The 26,928-nt window shown below is 47.5% G+C and overlaps 1 protein-coding gene across 6 annotated transcripts in view; it reads left to right on the forward strand.

Annotated features, from left to right (window-relative positions):
* The window catches only part of ARHGEF4 (Rho guanine nucleotide exchange factor 4), a 268,556-nt gene that overhangs the window by 233,351 nt on the left and 8,277 nt on the right, over positions 1–26,928 (forward strand). For 5 of the 6 annotated variants that reach the window (XM_057550758.1, XM_057550755.1, XM_057550756.1 and 2 more), the window contains 2 exons: positions 14,972–15,111; positions 26,440–26,619. In XM_057550758.1, the coding sequence (XP_057406741.1) occupies positions 14,972–15,111; positions 26,440–26,619 (320 nt within the window). Of the gene's footprint in view, positions 1–14,971; positions 15,112–22,152; positions 22,491–26,439; positions 26,620–26,928 lie in introns of those variants that run through there. The other variant, XM_057550761.1, reaches the window with a different exon arrangement.

The raw sequence follows: 26,928 nt of genomic DNA on the forward strand, positions 1-26,928 counted from the left end.
ATTCTGTGACTGACTTATTTCACTTAGCATAATGTACTCAAGTCATTACATATTGCAAAATTTCATTCTTTTTTAAGATTGAATAGTATTTCATTGTATGTATATACCACATTTTCTTTATTCATTCATCTGCTGCTGGACATTTAAGTTGTTTCCACATCTTGGCTATTGTGAACAGTGCTACTATGAACATGGGACTGCTAATACCTTTTTGAGATCCTGATTTCAATTCTTTTGGATAAATATTCAGAAGTGGGGTTGCTATATCATAGGGTAGTTCTGTTTTCTATTTTTTGAGGACCCTCCATCCTATTTTCCATAGCAGCTACAGCATTTTGCATTCTCACCAAGAGTGTGCAAGAGTTCCAATTTCTCCACATCCTCTCCTCTCATCCTCTTTTGGGTTTGTTTGTTTGTTTTATTATAGCCATCCTGACAGGTGTGAGGTACTATCTCATTGTGGTTTTGATTTGCATTTCCCTGATGATTAGAGACTTTGAGCATATTTTTCATATACCTGTTGGCCATTTGTACGTCTTTTTTTGAAAAATACCTATTTAAGTCCTTAGCCAATTTTTTAATTGAGTTATTAGGTTTTTCGGCATTGAGTTGTAGGAGTTCCTTATATATTTTGGAGATTAACCCCTTATCAGATATGTGGTCTGCAAATATTTTCTCCCATTCCATAGATTACCTTTTCACCCTGTTGATTGTTTCTTTTCTGTGCAAAAGCTTTTTAGTTTGATGTAGTTCCATGTGTTTATTTTTGGTTTTGTTGCCTGTTCTTTTGGTGTCATATCCATGAAATCATTGCCAAGACAAATATCATGAAGCTTTTCCCCTATGTTTTCTTCTAAGAGTTTTACAGTTTCAGGTCTTACATTTAAGATATTTTGAGTTGATTTTTGTTTTAAGGTATAAGATAAATGTCCAATTTCATTCTTCTTTTTTATGTGGATATCTAGTTTTCCCAATACCATTTATTGAGGAGATTATCTTTCCCCCATTGTATATTCTTGGCTCCTTTGTTGTAAGTTAACTGACCATATACGTGTGGGTTTATTTCTGGGTTCTCTATTCTGTTCCATTGGTCTATATGTCTGTCTTTATGCCAGTACTATATTGTTTGAATAACTTCATAATATATTTAAATCAGGATGTCTGTCCTTTCTCAGGACTGATTTGGCTATTTGTGGTCTTCTGTGCTTCCATATGAATTGCAGAGTTGTTTTTTTTATTATTTCTGTAAAACAAAATGCCTTATGGATTTTGATAGAGATTGCATTGAATCTGTAGATCACTTTGGGTAGGATAGATATTTCAATAATATTAAATCTTCCAATCCATGAACACAGGATATCTTTCCATTTGTGTCTTCTTTTATTTCTCTCTTCAATATTTTGCAGTTTTTGGTAGACAAGTCTTTTACCTCCTTAGTTAAGCTTATTCCTAAGTATTTTATTCTTTTTTGGTGCTATTGTAAGTGGGATTGCTTTCCTAATTTCCTTTTCAGAAAGTCTTTGTTAGTGTATCGAAACACAACTGATTTTTTTTTAATTTATTTATTATTTATTTATTATTTATTTTTGGCTGTGTTGGGTCTTTGTTTCTGTGCGAGGGCTTTCTCTAGTTGCGGCAAGCAGGGGCCACTCTTCATCGCGATGCATGGGCCTCTCACTATCGCGGCCTCTCTTGTTGCGGAGCACAGGCTCCAGACGCGCAGGCTCAGTAGTTGTGGCTCACGGGCCTAGTTGCTCCGCGGCATGTGGGATCTTCCCAGACTAGGGCTCGAACCCGTGTCCCCTGCATTGGCAGGCAGATTCTCAACCACTGCGCCACCAGAGAAGCCCACAACTGATTTTTGTACATTGATTTCATATCCTGAAATTTTACCGAATTCGTTTATTACTTCTAACAGTTTTTTTATGGAATATTCAGAGTTTTCTGTATATGAGATCATGTCATTTGCAAACAGGGACAATTTTACTTCCTTCCCAATTTGGACATCTTTTTTCCCCTTATTGCTTTGGTTGGGATTTCCAGTACTGTGCTGAATAGAAGTAGTGAGAGTGGGCATCCTTGTCTTGTTCCTGATCTTAGAGGAAATGCTTTCAGTTTTTCACCATTGAGTACGATGTTAGCTGTGGAATTTTCATACATGGCCTTTATTATGTTGTGGTACTTTCCTTTTATTACTTGTTTGTTGAGATTTTTTAATCATGAAAAGGATGTTGAATTTTGTCAAACACTTTTTCTGCATCTATTGAGATGATCATGTGATTTTCATCCTTTATTCTGTTAATGTGTTATTTCACATTAATTGATTATCACACGTTGAATCATCTTTGCATCCCAGGGATAAATCCTACTTGGTCATGGTGTATGATCCTTTTAATGTGTTGTATTTTGTTGAGGATTTTTGCATCAATGTTCATCAGGGATATTGGTCTGTAGTTTTCTTGTCAGAAAAAGTTGTCTTTGTCTGGTTTTGGTATCAGGAGAGTTATGGACTCATAAAGTGAGATTGGAAGTGTTCTTTCTTCAGTTTTTTGGAAGAGTTTGAGAAGGGTTGGCATTAATTCTTCAAATGTTTGGGCAGAGACATCTTTTAGATACATAAGATTATCCTGTTGTGTTTAACTTAAGCAGCTTATACACTAAAAGTAGGAAACTGTATCATTTTTTTAAAAACTTTTAAAAGCTTAATTTGTTAAAAATAACTGCTCAGCTAAATCTACCATGAACAATCATGATGTTTAATTTTTTGCAGTGAAAATTATTATTAAAGTAATGCATGATATGATTTTATTGCATTGCACAGTACTGAGGTGAAAATGAATTTTTTCATTAAAGTATTATGTGGCATAATTTCATTATATTATATTGTATTGATTTACCAAAACTTGAAATTTGGTAAAAACATTGCCTTCTTTGGATTTGTATTACAAAAGTCTATGATCTAGAATATTATTGTGGGGGCTCATTATGTTAAATTAAAAAATTCAAGTTATTACCTAAATTTTCCACTTCACATTTGTCTAACATAAAATAGCCATGTATCAAAACTCATGTTTCACTTACTGCTAAGCATGACATGACATATTTTTAATGTAATTGCTTTTTTTTTTTTTAATGTATTTATTTATTTATTTATTAATGGCTGTGTCGGGTCTTCGTTTCTGTGCGAGGGCTTTCTCCAGTTGCGGCAAGCGGGGGCCATTCTTCATCGCGGTGCGCGGGCCTCTCACTATCGCGGCCTCTCTTGTTGCGGAGCACAGGCTCCAGACGCACAGGCTCAGCAATTGTGGCTCACGGGCCTAGTTGCTCCGTGGCATGTGGGATCTTCCCAGACCAGGGCTCGAACCCGTGTCCCCTGCACTGGCAGGCAGATTCTCAACCACTGCGCCACCAGGGAAGCCCCTGTAATTGCTTTTTGAAGTATTGATAATTATAAACAGAAAGCATCTTTTCTACATGAAGGCCTACTTGACTGATTTCCCTGGAACTTAATTCTTTGTTTCTTTCTTTCTTTTTTTTTCTTCTTCCTATTTTCTGGCCACGCTACACGGCATGTGGGATCTTAGTTCCCCGACCAGGGATTGAACCCGTGCCCCCGGCAGTGGAAGCACGGTGTTTTAACTACTGGACCACCAGGGAGGTCCCTAATTCTTTGAATAATAGAGAACCATGGCAGCAAACAGCCACATGCAGCACATGTTTCCCCATGACCTTCTCTCTCATGGGAGAGAAGGCCATGGGGAAACAAGCAGCTGTGTGCTCATGGAGGCCGGACAGTTCGGAGGCCCTAGAGAGGGGCAGGGAAGAGTGTGGGCATTTGGGCAAGTTTTAATCCTGCCTCTGCTGCTAGCTGCCTGTGAGACCTTAGCAAGTGTCTTAACCTCTGTGAGCCCCAAGTCTTTATCTGTGTAATGTGTCTAATAATACGTATTTCACATGTAGGCTTGAATCTGATATGTTAGTAGGCGGTACACTGTAAATTCCCAGTAAAAGTTATTTTACTCTCATCAGTAAGAGAACAGGGAGGCTGGGGAGGACGAAAGAAGGTCAGAGTCTTTCCTGTGAGAAAACCCTGAGTAAGCCTTGAGGTGCAGAGGGGATTCAGATTTGGTGCTATAGATGTCGTGAAGTTTTGTTTACTGAATGAAAAAGCATTCAGAAGCATGCAAAAGCAAGGCTTTGTGCGACCTAAATCAAAAATCTTGAGCTGAGGAGATCACTAAATGTGATATGGGATCCTGGAACAGAAAGGATATTAAGGAAAAACTGAGAAAAGTATGGACTTTAATTAATAATAATAATGTATCAATATTGGTCCATTAATTCTGAGTAATGTACCCTATCAATGTAAGATTTTAATAAGAGAAACTGGTGTGGGGTGTATGGGAATTCTTCGTACTGTCTGCCCAATTATTCTATGAATCTAAAACAGTTCTAAAAAGTAAAGTCTAGGGAATTCCCTGGAGGTCCAGTGGTTAGGACTCCATGCTTCCACTGCAGGGGGCCCGGGTTCGATCCCTGGTCGGGGAACTAAGATCCCCCATGCCTCTGGGCCAAAAAAAAAAAGTGAAAAAAATAAAAAGTAAAGTCTATCAAAACAACAACAACAGCAACAAACTTTTTTTGTTTAACCTGAAAGCTGGACAGGATTTAGAGTGGAAGGCAGACGCCAACAGCTGAGCAGAGGCAGCAGAGCAGACAAGGGCACATGAGGAGAGAGCAGTCACGTGGGGAGGACAGCCTGGCGTGGGGGGCCCTGGGGACCCACTCCCTCTCCATCCTGGGCCAGCGTTGCTGCTCCCAGACCAGGCTGTCAGCGCAGTGCGAGAAGCGGCTCTGTGTCTGGTCCAGCTGGGAGGCGGTGCAGGGCAGCAAGTGAGTTAGGAACGAATGAATGGACGCCGCCTGGGCTGCCTGCTCCCCCAGCAGCAAACACAGACTGTACCACCCTCGTCTGACTCACCATCAGCAGGAGCCCTTCATACAGGAGAGAAGAGAATTTAAACAGACTCAGTCTGGTGAAAATAGCCCAGAGATCTGGGTGATCTGGGGAAGGGAACTTTAGCTCTCTGGGCCCCAGCTTCCTCACCTACAGAATGGGGCACACAGTTTAGCCTTCTTTGTTCGTGTCACTAGGATGTGGTGAGAAGCCCGTGAGGCTGAGGCCTGAGCACTTACTCTGGTGACTCAGCACGGGGCTGCCTAGGACAGCACTCACTGCACCAACTGTCCTTCCCAGGAAGGGCCGTCAGACCTCGCCCCTGCTGTCCCTTCCCCCTTCTCTATTCCTGGATCTCTGGGACTCTTCCGTGTCCTTGAACAACATCCCACTTGCGTCTGGGGCCCGATGCTCTCTCCATTGCCTGGAACACTCTTCACCCTTCCGCAGCCCCTCCTCTCCCCCCGAGGTCACCTCCAGCGCAGGGTGGCCAAGACCTCACACCCTTGGGCAGGGGCTCCTGTGCTCGCCACTTCATCACTGTTTACCCCTATTCCTGCCGGACTCTCATCTCCACGGGAGCAGGGGGGTGTCTGTCTTATTCACAGTGTCCTCAGAACCCCGTGTGTGTCTAGTGGCACAAACACAATAGGCACTGAACACTTTTCAGTGAATTCAGAAAGGAACAAACAAGTGCAGAGATGTGATAAATGGAAGCCCCTGGCCAGTGGGTGCTGGGGAGCAGCCAAAGCTGCTGACACCTCTCCCGACACCCCAACGTTCTGGCATTCCTGTTTCAACTCTGAGACTGTATGCCAGGCTCTTTAGAGTTCCCTAAAGGGGCCCTGCGGCCACCCCAAAGACCGTCTGCCCTGACTGTGCTGGAGCAGAATTTCCTGGGAGTTAGCAAATCACTTTGTTAAGGGCTCTTGACTGAGAACAGTGGGTCTCAGGCTTTGAGCTCTGCACCAGGTCACCTGAAGTCACACAGCCTACTGGGCCCAGCCCGGAGTTTCTGATTCAGCAGGTCTGGGGAGGAGCAAGAAACTGAGTCTCTGCCAAGTTCCCAAGGGATACTGCTGGTCTAGGGACCCACTTTGAGAACCACTCTTCTCCAGGGCTCTAGGGCAGCACAGAGTAGACACCCCTGGGGCATTCTCTCCTCACTGGAAGGACCACTGCTTTTCCTTTTAAGTGGAGACAGAAGATTGTTTGGGTGCTGTTCATAAGAGGTAAAGGGGCCCTTGCCGATCTTTTGTCTAGAATCCAGAATTCTTAGCTGTGTTGCTGTCTAAAAGTTCTAAATTATTAGAATCTCATAATGGATCAGACAGCTGGCTTGTCTTCCTACATAAAAATTAAATATCCAAAATCAAGACTGATTTTGTGTTGACCAGGCCGTGTTGCGCTCATTCATTTATTCACCCGAAGATGCTTGCGGAGCACAGGACCACACCCTTTAATGCTTTCGCGTACGTTAACTGCACGTGAACCTTCCAAGGGCCTTGCTTGTAAGAAAGCAGTTTGAGCGCATCTCGGAGGACAGAGGACTGGCTCTGCCCCCTGGCCATTTGCAGACCAGCACTGGGCCTGGGTGTCCTGACTGCAGTCCTGCCACCTCCACCCACACTCCTGTGAACGGTCTCCTATTTCCTTCCTTTATGCAAACACCCGCTCTGTCCCAGACCCTGTGCTGGAAGCTAGATATTAGATGATGATAAAAATATTGGCAGACTCATGTTGAAACTTGCTTTCCTTTCCTCCCAGGCTGCAGGTTTGCTAGATAAGCAACCATTTTGTGAGCTGCTGAGACCTCAACTGGGACTGGCTAAGAGAGAGCCAAGAAAAGTAGTAACTCTTACAAAGAATCTGTTTTATTCCCTCAAAGAGATGATTGATTTTTAAATTCTCCTAGAAGAAGGTGTGGCAGAGAGACAGACTCTGTATCTCTTAAGACATATACTATATAGTATTTACAGATTAAATTATAGGATGTCTGGGATTTGCTTTAAAATAATGCAGCACTGAAAGAAATCAAAGATCTAAGTATGAAGAGATATTCCACAGATTGGAGGATGCAACAGAGTAAAGATGTCAGTTACCTCCAAATCAATACATGGGTTTGCAACAATTTCTACCAAAATCCCAGCAAGGTTTTTTTGTAACTATAGACAAGATTATTCTAATATTTACAGAGAAAGACAAAGGAACAAGAATAGCTAAAATAGTTCTAAAAAAGAAGAATAAAGAGGAACCACTCCACCAGATTTCAAGAATTATTATACAACTATAGAAAACAAGATTGTGTGATATTGAAGAACAAACAAGTGAATTAATGGATTAAAATAGAGAATCCAGAAATAGTGCCAAACAAGTATAACCAAACAATTTTTAAAACAGCTTTTTTGAGATATAAACCACATACCATACAACTCACCCATGTAAAGTACAAAATGCAAATTTTTTTGTATGTTATTAATTTTTAAAATTGTGATAAAATGTGTTTTAAAATTTGCCATTTTATATGTATAATTCAGTGGCATTATTTTCACAATGTATGCAACCATCACCACTATATATGGCCAAATTTTTTCATCACTCCAAATGGAAACTCTGTAACCATTAAGCAATAACTTCCTGTTCCCCTCTCCCTACAGCCCCTGGTAACCACTAATCTATTTTCTGTCCCTAAGAATTTGCCTATTCTAGGTACCTTATATAAATGGGATCATACAATATGTGTCCTTTAGTGTCTGGCTCATTTCACTTAGCATAGTATTTTCAAGGTTCATCGGTGTTGTAGTGTGTATCAGAACATCATTCCTTTTTATGACTGAATAATATTTCATTGTATGTAAATACCACATTTTGTTTTTCCATTTATCTGTTTGATGGACATTTGGGTTATTTCCACCTTTTGGCTATTATGAGTAATGCTGCCATGAACATTGGTGTACTAATATCTGTTTGAGTCCCTGATTTCAGTTCTTTTGGGTACATACCTAGAAGTGTAATTGCTAGATCATATGGTAATTTTATGTTTTGCTTTTTGAGGACCTGCCAAACTCTTTTCCACAGCAGCTGCCTTGTATATCTTTTTGAAGAAATGTCTACCCAAGACATTTGCCCATTTTTTAATGAGTTTGTTGTAGTTGCTGTTGTTCTTGAATTGTAGGAGTTCTTTATATATTTCTAGATATTAGTCCCTTATTGGATATATAATTTGCAAATATTTTCTCCCATTTGGTGGGCTTCCTTTTCATTTTCTTGAAAGTATCCTATGACGCACAAAACTTTAAGATTTTGACGTAGTAGCTATTTTTTTTTCTTTTGTTGCCTGTGCTTTTGGTGTCATATACAAGAAATAATTTCCACATTCAATGTCATAAAACCTTTCCCCTGTTTTCTTCAAAGAGTCTTACAGTTTTAGCTCTTACGTTTAGGTCTTTGATCCACTCTGAGTTAGTTTTTGTATACAGCATTAGGTAAGGATCTAACTTCATTATTTTGCATGTGGATATCCAGTTTCCCAACACTATTTATTGAAAAGACTGTCTTTTCCCCCACTGACTATCTTGGCACCTTTGTCAAAAATCAACTGACCATTTATGTGAGGGTTTACTTCTGGGGTCTCTATTTTATTCTATTAGACCAATAGAATATATGTCTATCCTTGTGCCAGTATCACACTGTTTTGATAACTGTGGCTTTGTAGTAAGTTTTGAAGTCAGGTAATGTGAGCCCTCCAGCTTAGTTTTTTCAAGATAATTTTGAATATTCAGGGTTCCTTGAGATTCCATATGAATATTAGAATAAGTTTTTCTATTTCTGTAAAAATGCCATTGGGATTTTGATAGGGATTGCATTGAATCTGTAGATTGCTTTGAGTATTATTGTCATCTTAACAATATTAAATCTATTAACCCATGAACATGGGATATCTTTCCATTTATTTAGGTTTTCTTTTTATATCTTTGAGCAATGTTGTAATTTTCAGTGTACAAATCTTTTGCCTCCTTGGTTAAAGTTATTCCTAAGTATTTTATTATTTTCAATGCTACTGTAATGGAATATAAAATATTTTTGTTTTCAAATTGTTCATTGCAAGTATATAGAAATAAAACTGATTTTTGTGTGTTGATTTATATCCCCCAACTTTGCTGGATTTATTTAAAAACTCTAACAATCTATTGTGGATCTTTAGAGTTTTCTACATATAAGATTGTGTCATCTACAAACAGAAATAATTTTACTTTTTCCTTTCCAAGTTGCATGACTTTTATTTCTTTTTCTTGCCTAATTGGCCAGAACTTCCAATACTGTGTTGAATAGAAGCAGTGAAAGCAGGCATCCTTGTCTTTTCCCTAATCTCAAGGAAAAAAATTTCAGTTTCTCACCATTAAGTATGATGTTAGCTGTGAGTTTTTCATATATGGCCTTTATCATATTGGGGACATTCCCTTCTATTCCTAGTTTGTGTGTTTTTATCATGAAATAGTGTCGAATTTTGTCAATGCTCTCTCCGCATCAATTGAGATGATCATGTAGAGTTTTTTCCCTTCATTCTATTACTGTTGTATATTACATTGAATGATTTTCATATGTTGAACCATTCTTGTAATCCAGAAATAAATCCTAATCAGTCAAGATATATAATCCTTTTAATATACTGTTGAATTCAGTTTACTGGTAGTTTACTGGTTTACTAATCCTTTGTTTAGAATTTTTGCATGTATATTTATGAAAGATATTTGTCTTCAGTTTTCGTTTTTTATAGTGTTTTGTCTGGCTTTAATGAGTTAGGAAGTATTTCTTCCTCTTCAGTATTTTGGAAGGTATGAGAAAGATTAATATTAATTGTTATTTAAATGTTTGGTAGAATTCACTAGTGAAGCCATCAAATCTTGGGCTTTTCTCTGTTGGGAAGTTTGTGATTCAATTTCCCTGGTAATTATAGGTCTATTCAGATTTTCTGTTTCTTCTTGAGTCAGTTTTAGTACATGTGTTTTTCTAAGAACTTACTCATATAATCTAGTTTATCTAATTTGTTGGTGTATAACAGTTCAGTTGATAGTATTTTCTTATAATTCTTTTTATTTCTGTAAAACTGATAGTAATGTCCCCACTTGGCTAACTGATTTTGACAAAAGTACAGAAGCAATTCAGTAGAGGAAAGATAGTGTTTTTTTAGAAATAGTGCTGGAACAACTGGACATCCATAGGCAATAAAAATGAACCTTGACCTAAATCTCACATTTTATACAAAAAAACTCAAAATGAATCATAGGTTTAAGTGTAAAAGGTCAAACTATAAAGGTTTTAGAGGAAAAAACATAAATGAAAATCTTTTGGAACTGAGATTTGGTGAAGAGTTTTTAGATGTGACTCCAAAAGCATCACCCATAAAAGGAAAATTTGATAAATTGAACTTCATCAAAATTTAAAATTTTGCTCTGTGAAAATCCTTGTGAAAAGGATGAAAAGATAAGCAACAGACTGAGAGGCAATACATGCAAATCACATATCTAACAGAGGACTCATATCTAGAATATATACAGAACTTTCAAATCTCAACATTAAAACAATAAACAATAGAAATAGAAAATAGGCAAAAAACATGAAGAAATACCTCACCAGAGAAGATAAATGAATGGCAAATAGGCACATGAAAAGATATTCCACAGCACCTGCCTTTTGGGAAATGCAAATTAAGACCAAGATGCAATATAATTATACACCTATCAGAATGTCTAAAGTATGAAATAGCGACAATACCAGATGCTGGTAAGGATGCTGAGAAACTGAATCTTTCATACATTGTGGTGCGAATGTAAAATGGCCATCCACTCTGGAAAATAGTTTGGCAGTTTCTTAAAAAACTAAACATTCAACTGTCATATGACTCAGCAATTGCACTCCTGGGCAATCACATTTATCCCAGAGAAATGAAAACTTATGTCCACCCAAAAAACTGTACATAAAAGTTCCTAGTAGCTTTATTTGTAACAGCCTAAAATTGGAAACCACCCGGATGTCCTTCAATGGGTGAATGTTTAAAAAAATATGCACATTTATTGCATGGAGTACTAGTAAGCAATAAAAAGGAATGAAGTAAAAATACAAGCAACCACTTGGATGGATCTCAAGGGCATTTGCCTGAGTGAAAAAAGTCAATCTCAAAAGCTTACATACTGATTGCCGTGGAGGTTACACAAATCTACACAGGTGATAAAATGACATAGAACCATTTACATGTCTTGTACCAAGGGCAGTTTCCTGGAGTCATATGAAATGTAATCATTGGGGAAAACTAGGTGAAGGGGACACAGGACCTCTCTGCAGTAGAGTCACAACACCCTATACTGTATAGTTATTTCAAAATAAAAAGATTTTTTAATGCCTTAGAGGAAAAGGTATGACAGACAACTTTCGATAGACTATAGGCTGTTTTAGATATGTGCTATGGTTACACTTTTTTAAAAAAGAGTCCTCATCTTGGGACTTCCCTGGTGACGCAGTGGTTAAAGAATCCGCCTGCCAATTCAGGGGACATGGGTTTGATCCCTGGTCCAGGAAGATCCCACATGCTGCGGAGCAACTAATCCTGTGCGCCACAACTACTGAGGCTGCGCTCTAGAGCCCGTGAGCCACAGCTACTGAAGCCCGCACACCTAGAGCCCGTGCTCCACAACAAGCGAAGCCACCATAACGAGAAGCCTGCGCACTGCAACAAAGTAGCCCCCGCTCGCCACAATTAGAAAGTCCGCACGCAGCAACAAAGACCCAATGTAGCCAAAAAAATTTTTTTTAATTTAAATCAATCAATAAATAAGAAAAGCTGTTTAATTTAAAAAGAAAAAAAAAGAGTCCTCATCTTATTTAGAAACATATACTACAGTATTTACAGATGAAATTATGTCATGCCTTGGATCTAGTGGGGAGGGGATATAGATGATGAAACAAAACTGCCCACTTGTTGAGAACTGTTGAAGCTGGGTGATGGGTGTACAAGGTTCATTATACTGTTATCTCTCCCTTTGTACACATTTGAAAGTTTCCATAATAAAACAGTTTAAAAACATAAATGAAATAAAAATTATGAGGGTTCCTTGGGACTCCTGACTCTGTGTCAGGAGAAGGCTCTTAGCTCCTGCTCCCAAGCTGGGCTCAGACCACTTGGCTTCCAGGCCCAGACACAGGGTTTCCCAGGTCAGTTCAGGGGACCCCCATCATTAACATAACAGAAGACAGCTTTGTCACTCTCATCCCAGGAAATTCCAAGGGTTGTAGGAGCTCTGTGCCAGGGACGGGTTGAACATCAAACATATATTTCTTATTATAAATCACAGTATTACAGATTCCAACCACACACGATAACACAAAAATCATTTCCAAGTGCATTAAAAACTTAAATGTAAAAAAAAAACCTGTAAGACACAAAAGGAGAATATCTTTATAACCTTAAGGTAGAAAAGAATTTCCTAGAAGCAAAAAATATAAACCATACATGAGGGCTTCCCTGGTGGCGCAGTGGTTAAGAACCTGCCTGCCAATGCAAGGGACACAGGTTTGAACCCTGGCCCGGGAAGATCCCACATGCCACGGAGCAACTAAGCCCGTGTGCCACAACTACTGAGCCTGAGCTGTAGAGCCCCCAAGCCACAACTATTGAGCCCACGTGCCACAACTACTGAAGCCTGCGTGCCTAAAGCCCGTGCTCTGCAACAAGAGAAGCCACTGCAATGAGAAGCCCACGCACCGCAACGAAGAGTAGCCCCTGCTCGCTGCAACTAGAGAAAGCCCGCGCACAACAACGAAGACCCAACACAGCCAAAAATAAATAAATAAATAAATTTATTTTAAAAATAAAAAATAAACCATATGTGATAAAATTGATAAATTTGTCTATTAAAATTAAGAACTTCTTGGGAATTCCCTGGCAGTCCAGTGGTTAGGACTCTGTGCTTTCACTGCCGAGGACCTGGGTTCGATCTGTGGTTGGGGAACTAAGATCCCACAAGCCACATGCCATGGCCAAAATATAAGTAAATAAAATAAAATAAAATTGAGAACTTCTGTTCACCAAGAGCACCTTAAAGAGACAAGACACACGGGCTTCCCTGGTGGCACAGTGGTTAAGAATCTGCCTGCTAATGCAGGGAAAATGGGTTCGAGCCCTGGTCTGGGAAGATCCCACATGCCACAGAGCAACTAAGCCCATGCGCCACAACTACTGAGCCTGCGCTCTAGAGCCCGTGAGCCACCACTACTGAGCCCACACGCCACAACTACTGAGCCCACGCACCTAGAGCCCGTGCTCTGCAACAAGAGAAGTCACTGCAATGAGAAGACCATGCACTGCAATGAAGAGTAGCCCCCGCTCGCTGCAACTAGAGAAAGCCCGTGCACAGCAATGAAGACCCAACAATGCAGCCAAAAATAAGATAAAATTTTTTTTTTAATTTAAAAAAAGAGATGACATGTCACAAACAGGGAGATGATACTTGTGGCACAGATGGGTATCCAGAATAGAGGGGGAAGGTGTATGTATATAAACTATACATACATAGAAATATATTTTTACATTAATGATTATATTAAAGATAAACAACTCAATAGACAGACACTTCACATTAAAGGAAATACAGATAATCTATAAACATAGAAGATAAGATGTTCAACACATTAGTAAGCAGGAATTTTAAATTAAAACTACACTAAGATCCCATTTCATACCTATCGGCCTGTCAAAAATGAAACTGTCTGACAATGCCCATCCCAAGAGTTGGGAGGATGTAGAGTTGGAAACATTCATACACACTGTCTGAAGTCTAAGTTGGTAGGATAGCTTAGGGGACAGTTTGGCATACCCGGGACCCAGGGATGCCATACCTAGGTGTCTATACCCAGGAGCGTGAATTCACTCCACGGGTAATGGTTTCATCCAAGTGGGCGAAAATCTTAGCTGTTACAATGGTTTGTGATCCTCCAAAGAGCAACAGGGCTTTAAAATATACAGTATATTCGTGGTACTAAAATTTCATTGGGGTCAATAGGAAAACAATGTATAAAAGGCTCTTTGGGTAGGGGCAATAACGAAAAAGAGGTTGGGAAACACTGGGAGAAAGTCTGCGACCTATGCCCAGGCGGCTCGTGGATGTGTCTGCAGCACCATCATTTGTAAGAGCAACAGCATGGGAAACACCCGATGTTCTGCAGCAGTGCAGTGCGCCTGCAAAACTGCAAATACTCACAAAATGCAAGACTGTGCATCAGGGAGACTGAATCATCACAACTACATGAGCTGTTGAGTAAAAAAGCCAATCAGAGAAGAAAAGTTACTGGATGGTTCCATTCACATGAGGTCAAACCGTGCAGAACTCAACAGAAATAAATGCTAAAACAAAGACAGCCTGGGTATAATTTATAAAAAGCTTGAAATATTGGATATCTCTAAAGGAGAGAGAGGGGAATGGGATTGGAGTAGGATATACAGGAGGTTGAATTCTAAGATTCTGGTATTTTCTAAAACAGGATGATAAGTACCACAGGTGTTCATTTTATTCATTTTCAAACAATATTTGCATGTATATACTGTATATTTCTTTGGAGAGATTATATATATGTTTAATAAGAAGTTGTTAGCATTTTTAAGGGCCTTATGCCATGTATGAGGTACAGTAAAGTATACTATGTATACCTGACACATTGGTAAGTGGTTTTGAATTCAGCGGGAGGGGACTCGAGTGTCATGCCACGGCGCATAGTTGTGTGTCCTTGTTTACGGAGCTGGTGGGGACTGAATGGTAGGTGATTTACAGTGACGTGTGAAAGTCGACCAGTGCACTTTTTCAACCAGGCTGTGTCTCTGCAGCAAGAATGGTGTGAGCACCTGGCCCCCAGACCCTCTCCCTCCTCTTACAGAAGGAGCGTTTATCCCGGAAAGGCTCGTCTCCTTCTCCGCGTGTCCCCTCCCTCGCTCCTCCTCAGCAGCTGCTCTCTCTGTCCTTCCAGCCCTCCCTGATGGAGCTCTGGACACGGCGCTCCGTGCGGACGAGGCGGGCAGTGAGGAGGATGTGTACGAGGACGTGCACAGCTCCAGCCACCACTACAGCCACCCTGGAGGGGGCGGCGAGCAGCTGGCCATCAACGAGGTAGGGTCAGGGCTGCATGGCTGAAGGGATGGGGCTGGGACGCACGGCCTGGCCATCGGGGCGACTTCAGCACACTCATGCAGGCCTTGGATGTCCACAGTCTGTGTTCCAAGCAGATGACAGTGGCACTGGCGTGCACTCCACACAGTTTCAGCCTGTGGCTCTCACTTTAGAATGTGGTGTCCACGAGCAGAGCTTGTCAAATCCAGGACCCTCCCCTCGGCCCTCAAGGGGCCTAGAAGGAACCCAGAATAGCAGGTGTGGTACCCAGGACCTGTGATGTAACTCCTGTAACGCCGTCCTGGATGGAAGAAGCTCTGCTTGGCAGGAGGGAGGCCAGGGCTTAGCCCCTGGCCTCTCAACCAGTTGCCTGGGCAGGACCTGGGCAAGGCACGTGATTTCTTCCCTATTGACTCCAAGAGCTCAGAGAGTATTGCTGTTGCTATGACAACTGTGTAGTATATGTTACCACTTTTCACTGTTCCTACCTAAGCAGAAGAAATTAGTACGAAACTTCATCCAGGCAAAACTGGTCCCCATGCCAAGTCCTCCTTTTGTATTCTCCAAGGAAGGAGAAATTTCGAGACCTGGACACTCCTCTGTTTTTCTCACTCATATGTCTATTTTCTCCCCTTCTTCTTTTTCACTTAATTTGGAGAAGGCTGTTGAACATAATGTGGTAGGTAACTGGCACAAGCACATGTCCATAACAGCACCACATTCTCCTCTTGGCCATGATATAAATGTATTTCTCCTTCATTAAAACGAGAATCGGACCACCCACAATCTTGCAGAAGATTTTCCCCTCACGAGGAGATCAATGTACAAACAGTTAGCTTCTAATTTCTGGAGCCCTTCGGGAGTGTGGTGTCCTCATTACCTACCTGACAGTCGCTAGTGCACCAGCGCTTCCCACAGGCCCGGCTCTGAATGATGATTTAAAATAGCCATTAATAGTGATTTCATCAAAATCCATGATGCAGAAGGAATAAACATCCAAATAAGTTGCTTTTTCCAATATATGAAGGCTTTCTTTATAAGTGCTTCTCATAAACTACTTTGAATGGAAGGGGCTCCAAAATGATGTCATCTTAGCAGAATTCACAGAGAATGGTTTGCTTTTTCTTGAAGGTTCAGCCACCCTCAGTCTTGGGGCCCAGCCATGGTGGGAGGCCATGTGGGGCAGGGGGAGAGCCTCTCACCCCTGGATGGGAGCTCCTCCCTGCCAGCGACCAGGTGTGGAGATCTGAGCAGGTAGTCCTCTGGGTGCTGAACTGTAAAATAGGATGACCGTACGGTTACAGGAGGACGGACAAACGTAAGTAACGCGGCACACAGTGGGTTCTCAACCTGCAATGACGAGGATGGTAATGAGGAAGGAATAGTAACATAAAGCTTTCCGGGACTCTGGAGAGGTGTGGGGTTATCTGATTGGCCATCAGTGCTGCGTCGTTAGAGCTCTCGTGTCTGCTTTTTATAGCTGTTCATCTCCTACCTGGTGGTGGAATCTGGTCCATCACATCGTGCTGCTGGTGGGGAGGTGCCTTTTTGGCCCTTGACAAATTGTCCATTCTAAGATGCTTTGGATGAGGAAAGCCAAGAGCCAGGCATGCTCTAGAAGAACAAATAGGCTCTGGCCAAGGGCAATGAAGGCAATTTAGACCATGAATTGTATAGGACCTATTTTAGCTGCTTAGAGAACTTGTTTCCTGTTTGGTTCAAAGGTCCTGCCTGGTATTTGAGGTTACTGAGTGGACAGGGTGCTGGTGGTGTACCTGTGTTTAGAGCCCTCAGTGCTCCCAGGGTGCTCGTCTTCCCTGGACGCTGGGCGAGCGCCTGGGGTGGGGTGAGGATGCAGCATGCCACGGCGGGGGACGGCCAGGCCAGGCAGCAGAGCCCCTCCAGTGATACAAGGCTGACACGGGGCAGGGGCTGGGCTGCTGGCTAGTGGAGGACCTGCTGCAGGTCATTCCCATCTCGGGCCTCTGTTTCCTCTGTGTGGGGTGAATGAGGCCCCTGGGCCCCACTGGCATGTAGGAGAGTCACCATGCCCAGGTGTACTGGGTACCCGGGAAAGGCTGTATTCGTTACGATTCCTTGGCAGCATTAAATAGATTCGCCTTATCAGGAACTCCAAAGAGACATAAGAGGTGATTCTCCAATGACAGGCTGGTTCCCCCAGCCTTGCGAGAGCAGCACGTCCTGCTCTGCACCCCCGGCCCCTCTGGCACGCACAGCTCTTGCATGTGAGGCAAGAAGGCTTACTGGGGGCCAGTGTGGGTTTCAGGCTTGGAGATAATAGAAGCAACACGTGTCAGAGAGAAGTCCACACTAAATAGCATCTGGCTTGCTCTAAACTCACACGTGCACTTGTATTTTCTAAGAATACGTTGGTGTCATGTTCTAAATTGGGACGCTGTCTTGTTCCTGGTGACCTAAGGAGTGATTGCTCTTCAATTTCCTAAGCAGGAGGCAACCGAAACCACCTGGCCTGAGGAGCGGGCGACGCAGGGGGGCAGCGAAGCTCTTTTGTGTCCTGGGTACATGAGGAGCGCGTGTGTGACCATGTGAAGATCTGAGTGTGAGGTGTGCGCATGTGTGTTGCATGCATGTGACACACACTTACTGTTTAGTGTGTGTCAGGCAGTGTCTCAGGTCTGGGACAGAGCTGTGCAGAGGACATCGTCCTGCCTTCCGGGAGCTGACCGCCGGGGTGGCGGCGGGCACTGCACGTCTGTGTGGGCACCTGGCCTCGTCTGCATGTGCCCCAGTGGAAGGAGAAGGGGGTGCGATGTCTTGTTCATCCTGTATCCTCTGCCCCTAACTTGTGCCTCATGCCTTGTGACTGTCCAGTTCCTGCAGGATGAGTTAATGTCAGGGCCCAGAAGTGTCCCCTCTCCTTTCAGTATTGTCCCCGCCAGATGCCTGTGACCCGGGCCCAGGCCTGGGCCTGTCTGCCCAATTCCTCACCCCCCTCCCACCCTCTCCCTGCCTTCCACAGCTCCGGCCATGCTCTGCTGAGCTGGCGTCACCCCTGAGGTCAGGCCTGAGGACATTCTTAGCCCAGGGATTCTTTTTCTGAAGAGTTGAGGGCTGAAAGTAGGCAGTGTCTTTGGAAGACATTGTTCTTGTTTCTTTTTAATCCCCCCACCCCAAGTTGTGAGATGGGACCGGCTCCCAGCCAGGAGGCCTGGAGTCTCCTGGTGCCCACCCACTGCCCTGCAGATGGCAGTCTCCCCTCCGGGCCAGGCCAAGCTGTGCTGGAGGACGGCACATGGGTGGAGCTGGGCTTCCCCTCAGCTCTGCCCACTTCCTGCACGGAGCTGAGGGCCTTCGAATGTCCAGCTCCCCTCCAAACACCTGTGTGTAGATCTGCTCTGATGGCCCTGCTCCAGGAGGGCAAGGTGGGGCTGAGGGCAGCTCCTGGATCATCCTGCGGAGAGAAGATGACACCCAGACTAGAGGGCAGACAGACATAAAGCTTGTCCTCCAACCTGGGGCTTAAAGCGTAAAAGGAGCTTTGCCGATAATTAGGCCAGCACAGCAGGTGGGAAGCAGGACTGGCCCGGCCCACCAGGCCATGGGGTCACCAAGGACAGAAGACAGTCTGGCCATCCACCTACTCCCAGCACTTCTTGGTGGAGCATTTAGAGAACACCGCAGGATGCGAGGCTGGCTTGTGACCACCCCTTCCTGGAGGCAGTCTGACCCTCTCTCCAGGAGTTTCTGCCTTCCCCGGTGCCTGTGACCCTAGGTATCTGTCCCCACACCTGACCTGGCTCTTGCACCCCCTCCCCGGCCCCAGGGAGGAGCCCAGTACCGGTCAGGGCTCCAGACCCCTCACGCGCGCAGTGAGCTGGGTGACAAACGGACATAGGTCTCCTAGAGACGGGGCAGGAGCAGCTCGAGGCCCCAGCGCCAGGCCTGCAAGTGTCCATGGCCGGCAGCCCAGAGCAGCCTTCCTCTTCCCTCACCCTCCTGAAGCCCTGTCCTAGACACCTAGGTCACCCCACCTCCACGGCAGTCCTGCCCCTCACAGACCTGCACACCCACCCAGCTGGCCTGGTGGGCCAGGCCCTGCTGCCTCTTCTACTCCTCCCTGGCTTGGATCCTTTCAGCCTGAATCTTTCAAGGGCCTGGGCCTTTGTTTTCAAGCTTTTTTGGCTTTGTTTTTGGTCATGAAATACACACAGAAATACTGGTGCTACTATCTTCCCTGCCGTACACCCAGATCACCGGGATCCGAAGGCTGGGTGCCCCGGGGTGGGGCAGAAGCCACCTCTCAGTCCTCCAGCCCGGCCCAGGTTCAAGGTTCTTCTGCCACTTAAAGTCTCCCAGGCTGCTCAGCTGCACAGGGGACACAAGCGTCATCGCAGAACTGGGCCGTGGCTGGAGTCCTGGAGCTCGCCCCCGAGGCCAGGCGGCAGCAGGAAGGTCCTGTAGACCCACAGCGCTCAGTGCTGCGCCGACCAGTGGCTTCCTGAGACCACCCTGCCTCGTGGCCTGAGGTCACACAGCCCACCGTGCCCTCCTTCCTGGGTGTCCGATGGCTCTGCAACCACAGGGGCACAATGACTCAAGTCAGGGGTCCAAGCCACACCCCACCAGAGGCGTCACACGGTATTACCGGTGCTGGGATTTGGGGCGGTAGGGAGTCCCCACAATCCTCGTGAGAGCTTGAGGGAGAAACTCTTGAGCCAGTTTTTTGAAGAACTGGGCAGGAAAAGAAGACTCTTTCCCCCAACTAGACAGATAGGCCCAGGTTGAACCTACAGATCTGAGGGGGGCAGACAGCCTCTCTGGACCCATCCCAACCCTCCTCTGCCATACACACAGGTACCCACCTGCGCACATACATCCCAGCATCCACTTGCACTCTTCGGCAGGATGGTGACATCCACAGGTACCCTCGTCTCTACTCACTCACATGCATGTAGAGCTGGCACACACACATGGAACCTGAACATACAGCTACCCACAAAGGAACACCCAGCCTCTGCACATAATCCCTCCATGGGCTTCTCCTGCCCCAGGAGCCGCAGAGCTGAGCATGGAGCCTGGAAACCTCTGCCCACTTCTGAGCTGCTTTTCAGTCTCCTCGGCCCCCTCAGCTGCAGCCTCCTGACCCTTCAGAGGGGCACGGTGACTGTGACAGAGCTCCTCACTGTGGATGGAATGACAGGCTTGCACATGAGCTCTGAGCCCTGCAAGGTTAAGGTTGCAAGCTCTGTCTGGCAGGCAGTAGAAACCCCCAGGTACCTGACATAGGGTTTTTTTCAAAAGCTGCTGAACCACGTGCAGAAGAATGAAATTGGACCCTCAAAAATCAACTCAAAATGGGATTAAAGACTCAAATGTAAGACCTGAAACCATTAACCTACTAGAAGAAAACAGGGGAAAAGCTTCTTGGCATTGTTCTGGGCCATGATTTTTGTATATGACACATTTGAAAAGCACAGGCAGCAAAAGCAAAAATAGACAAGTGGGATTGCATCAAACTAAAAAGCTTTGCACAGTAAAGGAAACCATCAACAGAGTGAAAAGGCAATCTATGGGGTGGGAAAATATATTTGCAAACCATATATCTGATAAAGCGTTAATATCCAAAATCTCTAAGGCACTCACAACTCAATAGAAAAAAAAAAACCCAAAAAACAAACCAGAAATAATAATAATAATAACACAATTAAAAAATGGGCAAAGAGACCTGAATAGACATCTCTTAAAAGAAAATGCCCAACGTTACTGGACATTCAAATATCAGGGAAAGGCAAACCAAAACCATGAGACATTACCTCACACCTTACAATGGCTATTATTAAAAAGACAAAAGATAAGTGTTAGTGAGGATGTGGGAAAAGGAAACCCTTACACACCGTTGCTGGGAATGTAAACTGGTTCAACCACTTTGGACAACAGTGTGGAGGTTCCTCAGAAAATTTAAAATAGAACTATTATATGCTGCAGCAATCCCATTTCTGGGTGTATATCCAAAGGAAATGAAATCAGGATCTTGAAGAGATATTTGCACTCCCATGTTCACTGCAGCATTATTCACAATAGTCAAGATATGGAAGCACCTAAGTGTCCGTCAACGGATGAATGGATGAAGGAAAATGTGGTATATATATTATTCAGCCTTAAAAAAGAAGGAAATCCTGCCCTTTGCAACAAGGTGGATGAACCTAGAGGACATTATGCTAAGTGACACAGAATGACAAATACTGCATGATTGCACTGATATGTGTAATCTAAAAGTCAAACTCATAGAATCTGAGAGTAGAGTGGCTGCCAGGGGCTGGGGGAGAGAGAAGTGGGAAGATGTTGGTCAAAGGGTACAAAGTTTTAATTATGCAAGATGAATAAGTTCTGGGGATCTCATGTACAGGATGGTGAGTATGGTTAACAATACTGTATTGTACTTGAAATTTGCTGAGTGGTTAGTTCTTAAAGTGTTCTCACCACACAGACAAAATGGTAACTCTCTGAGGAGACGGAAATGGTAATCCAGCCACCACAGTGGCTTGATTGTGGTGGTCATTTTACAGTGTATATCAAATATCAAGTCGTACGCCTTAAATATATACAATTTTTGTCAATCATACCTAGGTGAAACTGGGGAGGGAGGGTTAGCGGCTGAAGAAGCCAGCTGCTTTCCCATAGGAACAAAATGCCGCTCTGATGGGCAAGGTCAGTAGGAGAGGTCCTGAGTCAGGACCTTTCTGGAGCATCTCAGCACGGATCTGCCCGTCTGTCCAGAGTTCAAGTTCCTGGGCGAGTTTATGACAGAGCAAATCGACCTTTCAGAGCCGCATTTACTCATCTGTGCTGTCGGGGCCAAGGGCAGCCCTTGGTGTTAGGACTCAGAACCCCTGGCCCCCGGCACCCCAAGCGCCACCGTGGTCATCTATGCGCCCGGCCGGCGCGGAGCCAGGACCGCGGAGACACCTCGGGAGGAGGCGCCCTGGGCCGAACGCGGCGCAGGCGGGAGCCGCCCGGCCCGGCCCCGCCCCCAGCCCCGCCCCCGCCGGCGGCCGGGTCGCTGGGCCGGGTCTTGGGGGACGCGGCGCGCGCAGCGAGGGAGAAGCCCCGGCCCGGGGAGCGCGGCGGCTCCGCCCCCGCTCTGGGCGCTCCGGCAGCCCCGCGGCCGCCCTGTCGCCGCGGGATCCCCGGGCGCGCGGAGCCGGGAGGCTGGGCGCCATGGCCAGGGCCCCGCAGTCCCGGCGCCGCCCAGCGCCGCCCGGGAGCGTCCTGCGCGCCGTCCTGCGCTGCAACCTGCCCCCCGGCGCCCAGCGCGTGGTGGTCTTCGCCGTGCTGGCGCTGCTCGTGCTCATCAATGTCGTGCTGATATTCCTGCTGGCCTTCCGCTGACCGCCGGGGTGAGTGGCGCCGGCGTGGGCCCCCTCCGCCGCTGCGCGTCTTTCCTGCCTCCCGGCTCCGGCTGTGGCCCCCCCAGCCTCCAGCTGCCCGAGGCGGGGCCCCGAGAGCCCCGCAGCGCCCCTCGAGGGGAGGCCTACCCCTCAAACCCGTGGGCTGGGGCCCGTCTGTGTGCTCGTCCCCCGGGGCACGGCCGGGTGGGTGACTCAGGGGCGCGGTGACCCATGTGCCATGGGGTCCTTAACGTCTGTCGTGTGTGTGTGTGTGTGTGTGTGTGTCACTGAGGGTGCAGATGCAGCTGGGGCCGCGGCTGTCTGGTTGTCAGGGAACCTCGCACATGTGACCACCGTGTGAGCGGATCTGGACATGCCTTCCTGTGCGGGTTGAGCGATGTCTGAGGATGAGTGGGCCCCTCTGCTTACGTTGCCTGCAGTTGCTTTTCCCACTTTAGGTGTTAGATAAGTGGTCTCAGTCGGCGTGCCCCCCACTGCAGGCACGGCCGCCCCCCACCCTGCCCCTTGCTGGTGGGCACCCCTGGGCTGCGTGCGCGGGGGCCTGTGGGATCTGCGTCGTGTTCCCAGACTGTCGGCGTGGACTCCTCCACCAGCGTGCATGTGTGAGACAGCTGGGAGGTGGGGCAGGGTGGGGAGGGTGACGGGTGGTCATCAGGGGGCGCTTTGCGGCAGAGCCTGGCTTTCCCAGCCCTGTCAAACTCTCAGAGGCACAAAAGGGGATCCAGCACCCTGTCCCTGGCTTGTCTTCGTCCTGAAATTGCCCCCCGCCGTCCGGGACAGTCCCCCGCCTGCCTCCACATAAACACGCCGTACCTCAGAGCCAGCGTATGCTCCCCACTGCCAGGCCAGGAGGGAGCCCGGACCCCTCGCCCCTGGGCCTGTCCAGCCTGGGTTTTGGCTTCAGTGCAGCTGCACCTCAGACAGAGTGCCAGGAAGGGCCTCTGTCCAGAAGCCCACCCAGCACCGGCCCTGGCAGCCTCCGGGCTGTCTTGAAAGTAGAGTGCGTCTCTGACCTCTTGGAGCTACATCTTGTCTTAGTGACATCACATAAATGGTTAGTGTCGTAGCTGTAACTCGTCTGAGCACCTCCTGTTTGTGGATCTACACGGGAGCTTGGTGACCCAGGCAGAGCCCACTGTTACTCTGGGTTCTGATGGGGACCGAGGCACAGGGGTATCAGGGGAGTTGCTCATGGCTGTGTGTCTGTCAAGTCCCCTGTGCCCAGCAAGTCGCTGGGACAAGGAAGTGACAAAGGTCACCCTACCCTACCCCCTGCCATCAAGGGCTTCTAGGTGACTGGTCAGGGTGGGTATGGGAGCTTGTCCATAAAGGTGTAAGGAATCCTGGTCTCTCTGGGAGGCCCTGCCTCTTTGCCCCACACCTGGAGCCCTTCCCAAAGCTGAGCAGGAAACCACCTGCGGAGGACCCGCACCTCTCCGCAAGGGCTGGCGGAATAAAGCGGGGGCAGGCAGGAGGCACTGGGCCATGCAAGCGGGGATTTTGCTCAGGACTCATCTGAGGGAAGGTGGGGACATGGGGAGATGCCTGACCTGATTGATATCAGGTGGGACTAACCTGGGACGGGAACTGGTCAGAAGCTGGGCTGTGTGGGGTGTGTCTGCAGTGCTTCCTCCCTGCCTGGGCTCTAGCAGTGGGGACTCCCTCCATGCTGTCCTGGGGACTAGCGCGTGCAGCTCGTGGGACCTGAGGATGGACGGCATCCACCTGCGATCTAGCAGATTGTTCTCAAGAGATCAGAGTGTAGCATCCATTAGCCAGCCTGTGAATGTGCACTGGCAGGTGCGTGCCGGGGGACGTGCAGGAACAGGGAGTCTCAGAACACCCACTTCCCCAGGATCAAAACTACGAAGCTTAATAAACCAGTTTCGTTCCCTGCCAGATTCAAACCTCAGGTTACGAAAGCAGCTCCAGGGGTGAACCCTCCCCAGTCTCCGTAACTCATCACTCAGAACGTGCAGACCTTCCCAAATAGTCTCCATCCTGATGGGCAAACTCACCCTTGGTCAGTGTCCCTGTACGGGAATGTTCACCTGCAGCCACGTCCTCACTGGCTCAACTACACCACCTTTGAGCCACTCTGCTTCCTCTTGGTCTAGGGCTAGATCCTCTGAGGGCTGGATGGCAGCCTGCTTGTGCCCGCGTGCCGGCTGTGGGCCGCCCAGCCTGATGCCTGCTCCCGGGCTGCAGCTGGCCAGCTCTTCTCACGTGGCCTCGCTGAATCCTCTGGTCTCATCCTGGCCGCACTGCAGCCAGGAGGTTTCTCCCTGCAGGAGAGGACCAGCCTGTAGTAGGTCTTCTTAGCTGGGATGAGTACAGTGGTTCCTTGAGGAGGCCTGCAGCCCCCAGGATTAGCCCAGTGCTGTCTGCTCAGGGTCCCCGGGTGGGCCACGGGAATCTGCAGCCCTCGAACAGCTGCTGCTGTGAGGATGGGTGTACACATAAGCTGTGGATTATTCTGAAGAGTGGTTTCACTGGGGTTGGGAGCGGGTTTAAACCAGAGAAAACATGAAGAACCTCATGGTGGTTTGTGAACGTGCTTTCTCAGGCCCTACCCTGGAGGAAGGGCCCAGCCTGAGTGGGCTCCAGTACCCAAGCACCCCCCGGCTTCTCACCCTGTCCCTTTGGGGTGCCGTGGAGACCCGGCCAGTCCTGCTGCACCCCACTCTGGTTCCCATTTCGGTGGGGGGATTGCCATGCACACCGCCCTGGGAGCACCCAGAGAAGGCCTTCCGCCGGGCAGCAGCTCAGAGGAGGAAACAGCACAGAGGCCCTGCCTGGTGATGCCCCAAGGCCTTGACTGCTTAGCCAAAGAGCCAGCCCAGGTCTGTGACAATCAGAGCCAACACTTGGTCCCAGGAGAGAGGGGCACGAACCTCGCCTCCTGGGCAGCCCCCAGCCCACTGCTCCTCCTGCCCGAAGCTCGCGGAGCCACTCGTCACTCACGGAGTAGACACTGAGCCCACGTTACATGAGCAGGAGTCAGCCCAGGGCAAACGGAGCTCTGAGCACAAGGGCTGCCTGGGAGGGGAGCATCCCTCCTGATGCGATTTCTGATCACGCGGGAGGGAGGAACCACGCCAGTCATTTCCGGAGAGAGAAGTTAATATAGAGAATTGTTAGCCAGGTATAAAGTGGGTGACTCAGTCACTAAGTGCTCAAGAACAGCCCTGAGGTTTCTGTTACAGAGGTGGCAACTGCGAGATGTTCCTTCCTCTCTAGAGCTGGGGAATAAAGGAAATAGACTGGAATAATTAAAACTGAGAATTCTGTGAGCTGGAGGAGACCTAGAACTCTGAGGAGAGGTGCTGCTCCGCTGGTGCCGAGGGGGCCACGAGACTGGCTCTGCAAGCGTTCAAGAAACCCTGCAGACCGGATCCAGCTACTGCAGTGGCTGGGCACCAGCAGACCTGGGGAAGCGGTGTTTGCTGCTAATCAGGTGGTCTACTGCAGGTCCACAGGAAGCCACTAGGAAGGAGCAAGCCCCCTCCCTCTCCAGTTCTCAGGTCCCCTCCGATGCCGCGGGGGACAGCCGGCACAGCAGAGATGCAGCCGGCAGTGCCGCAGGCCAGCCTCACGGAGCACAGCAGAGACACGGGGGAAGCTAAGAGGCAGGAGTTTAATCGCGGCCCAGTGGGGACGGGGACAGGAGGAAGGTGTGCCCTGTGCGGGGGAGGGGGCAGCACGCTCGCCCTCAGACGCTGTGACTCCCCCAGAGTCTAGCAATCAAGGATCAAGTTCACCGCCAGTCTAGACATGCCCTGGGCACAGCCCTGCCCCCCGAAGAGCGGCTGGCTCAGAGGGAGCCTCCGTCCTCCCCTCTGTACCACGAGTCAGGAGCCCCCCCTCCCAGGGGTGGGGGGCAGAGGGCAGGGGCACCCTCTCCCCCGTGACCTGCCCTGCCTGGTTCTCTCCACAGCTCATCAGCGATGGCAGTGTGGTCTGTGCTGAGGCACTCTGGGACCATGTCACCATGGATGACCAGGAACTGGGCTTCAACGCCGGGGACGTCATCGAAGTAATGGATGCCACCAACAGAGAGTGGTGGTGGGGCCGGGTCGCTGACGGCGAGGGCTGGTTTCCAGCAAGCTTTGTGCGGGTACGGCACTGGCCCGAGCTTCTCCTAGCCCCGTAAAGAGGCAGCTGGCTCTGCTCAGCAGTGCAAGCGTGAAACTGCTCTGGGGTCTGAGGTGCTGCGTGTGGGCCTCCCACTCATAGCTGCGCTGGGACTGCAGGCTGGGGGCTGGGTGGGCGGGTGGGTGTCAGGAAGCCCAGCCTGGGAATCGAGACACAGCCAACTCCAACCCTGCCCCTGCCCCTGCCCCTCCCTCCAGGAGTCCTCAGCGGCCAGAGAAGAGCGGGTCAGAAGTGTGGTCCCCTCCGGGCGCGGGGGGGTACACAGCCGGCT

The sequence above is a fragment of the Balaenoptera acutorostrata genome, chromosome 8 (genome assembly GCF_949987535.1).
Source record: "Balaenoptera acutorostrata chromosome 8, mBalAcu1.1, whole genome shotgun sequence".
NCBI classification, from domain to species: domain Eukaryota; kingdom Metazoa; phylum Chordata; class Mammalia; order Artiodactyla; family Balaenopteridae; genus Balaenoptera; species Balaenoptera acutorostrata.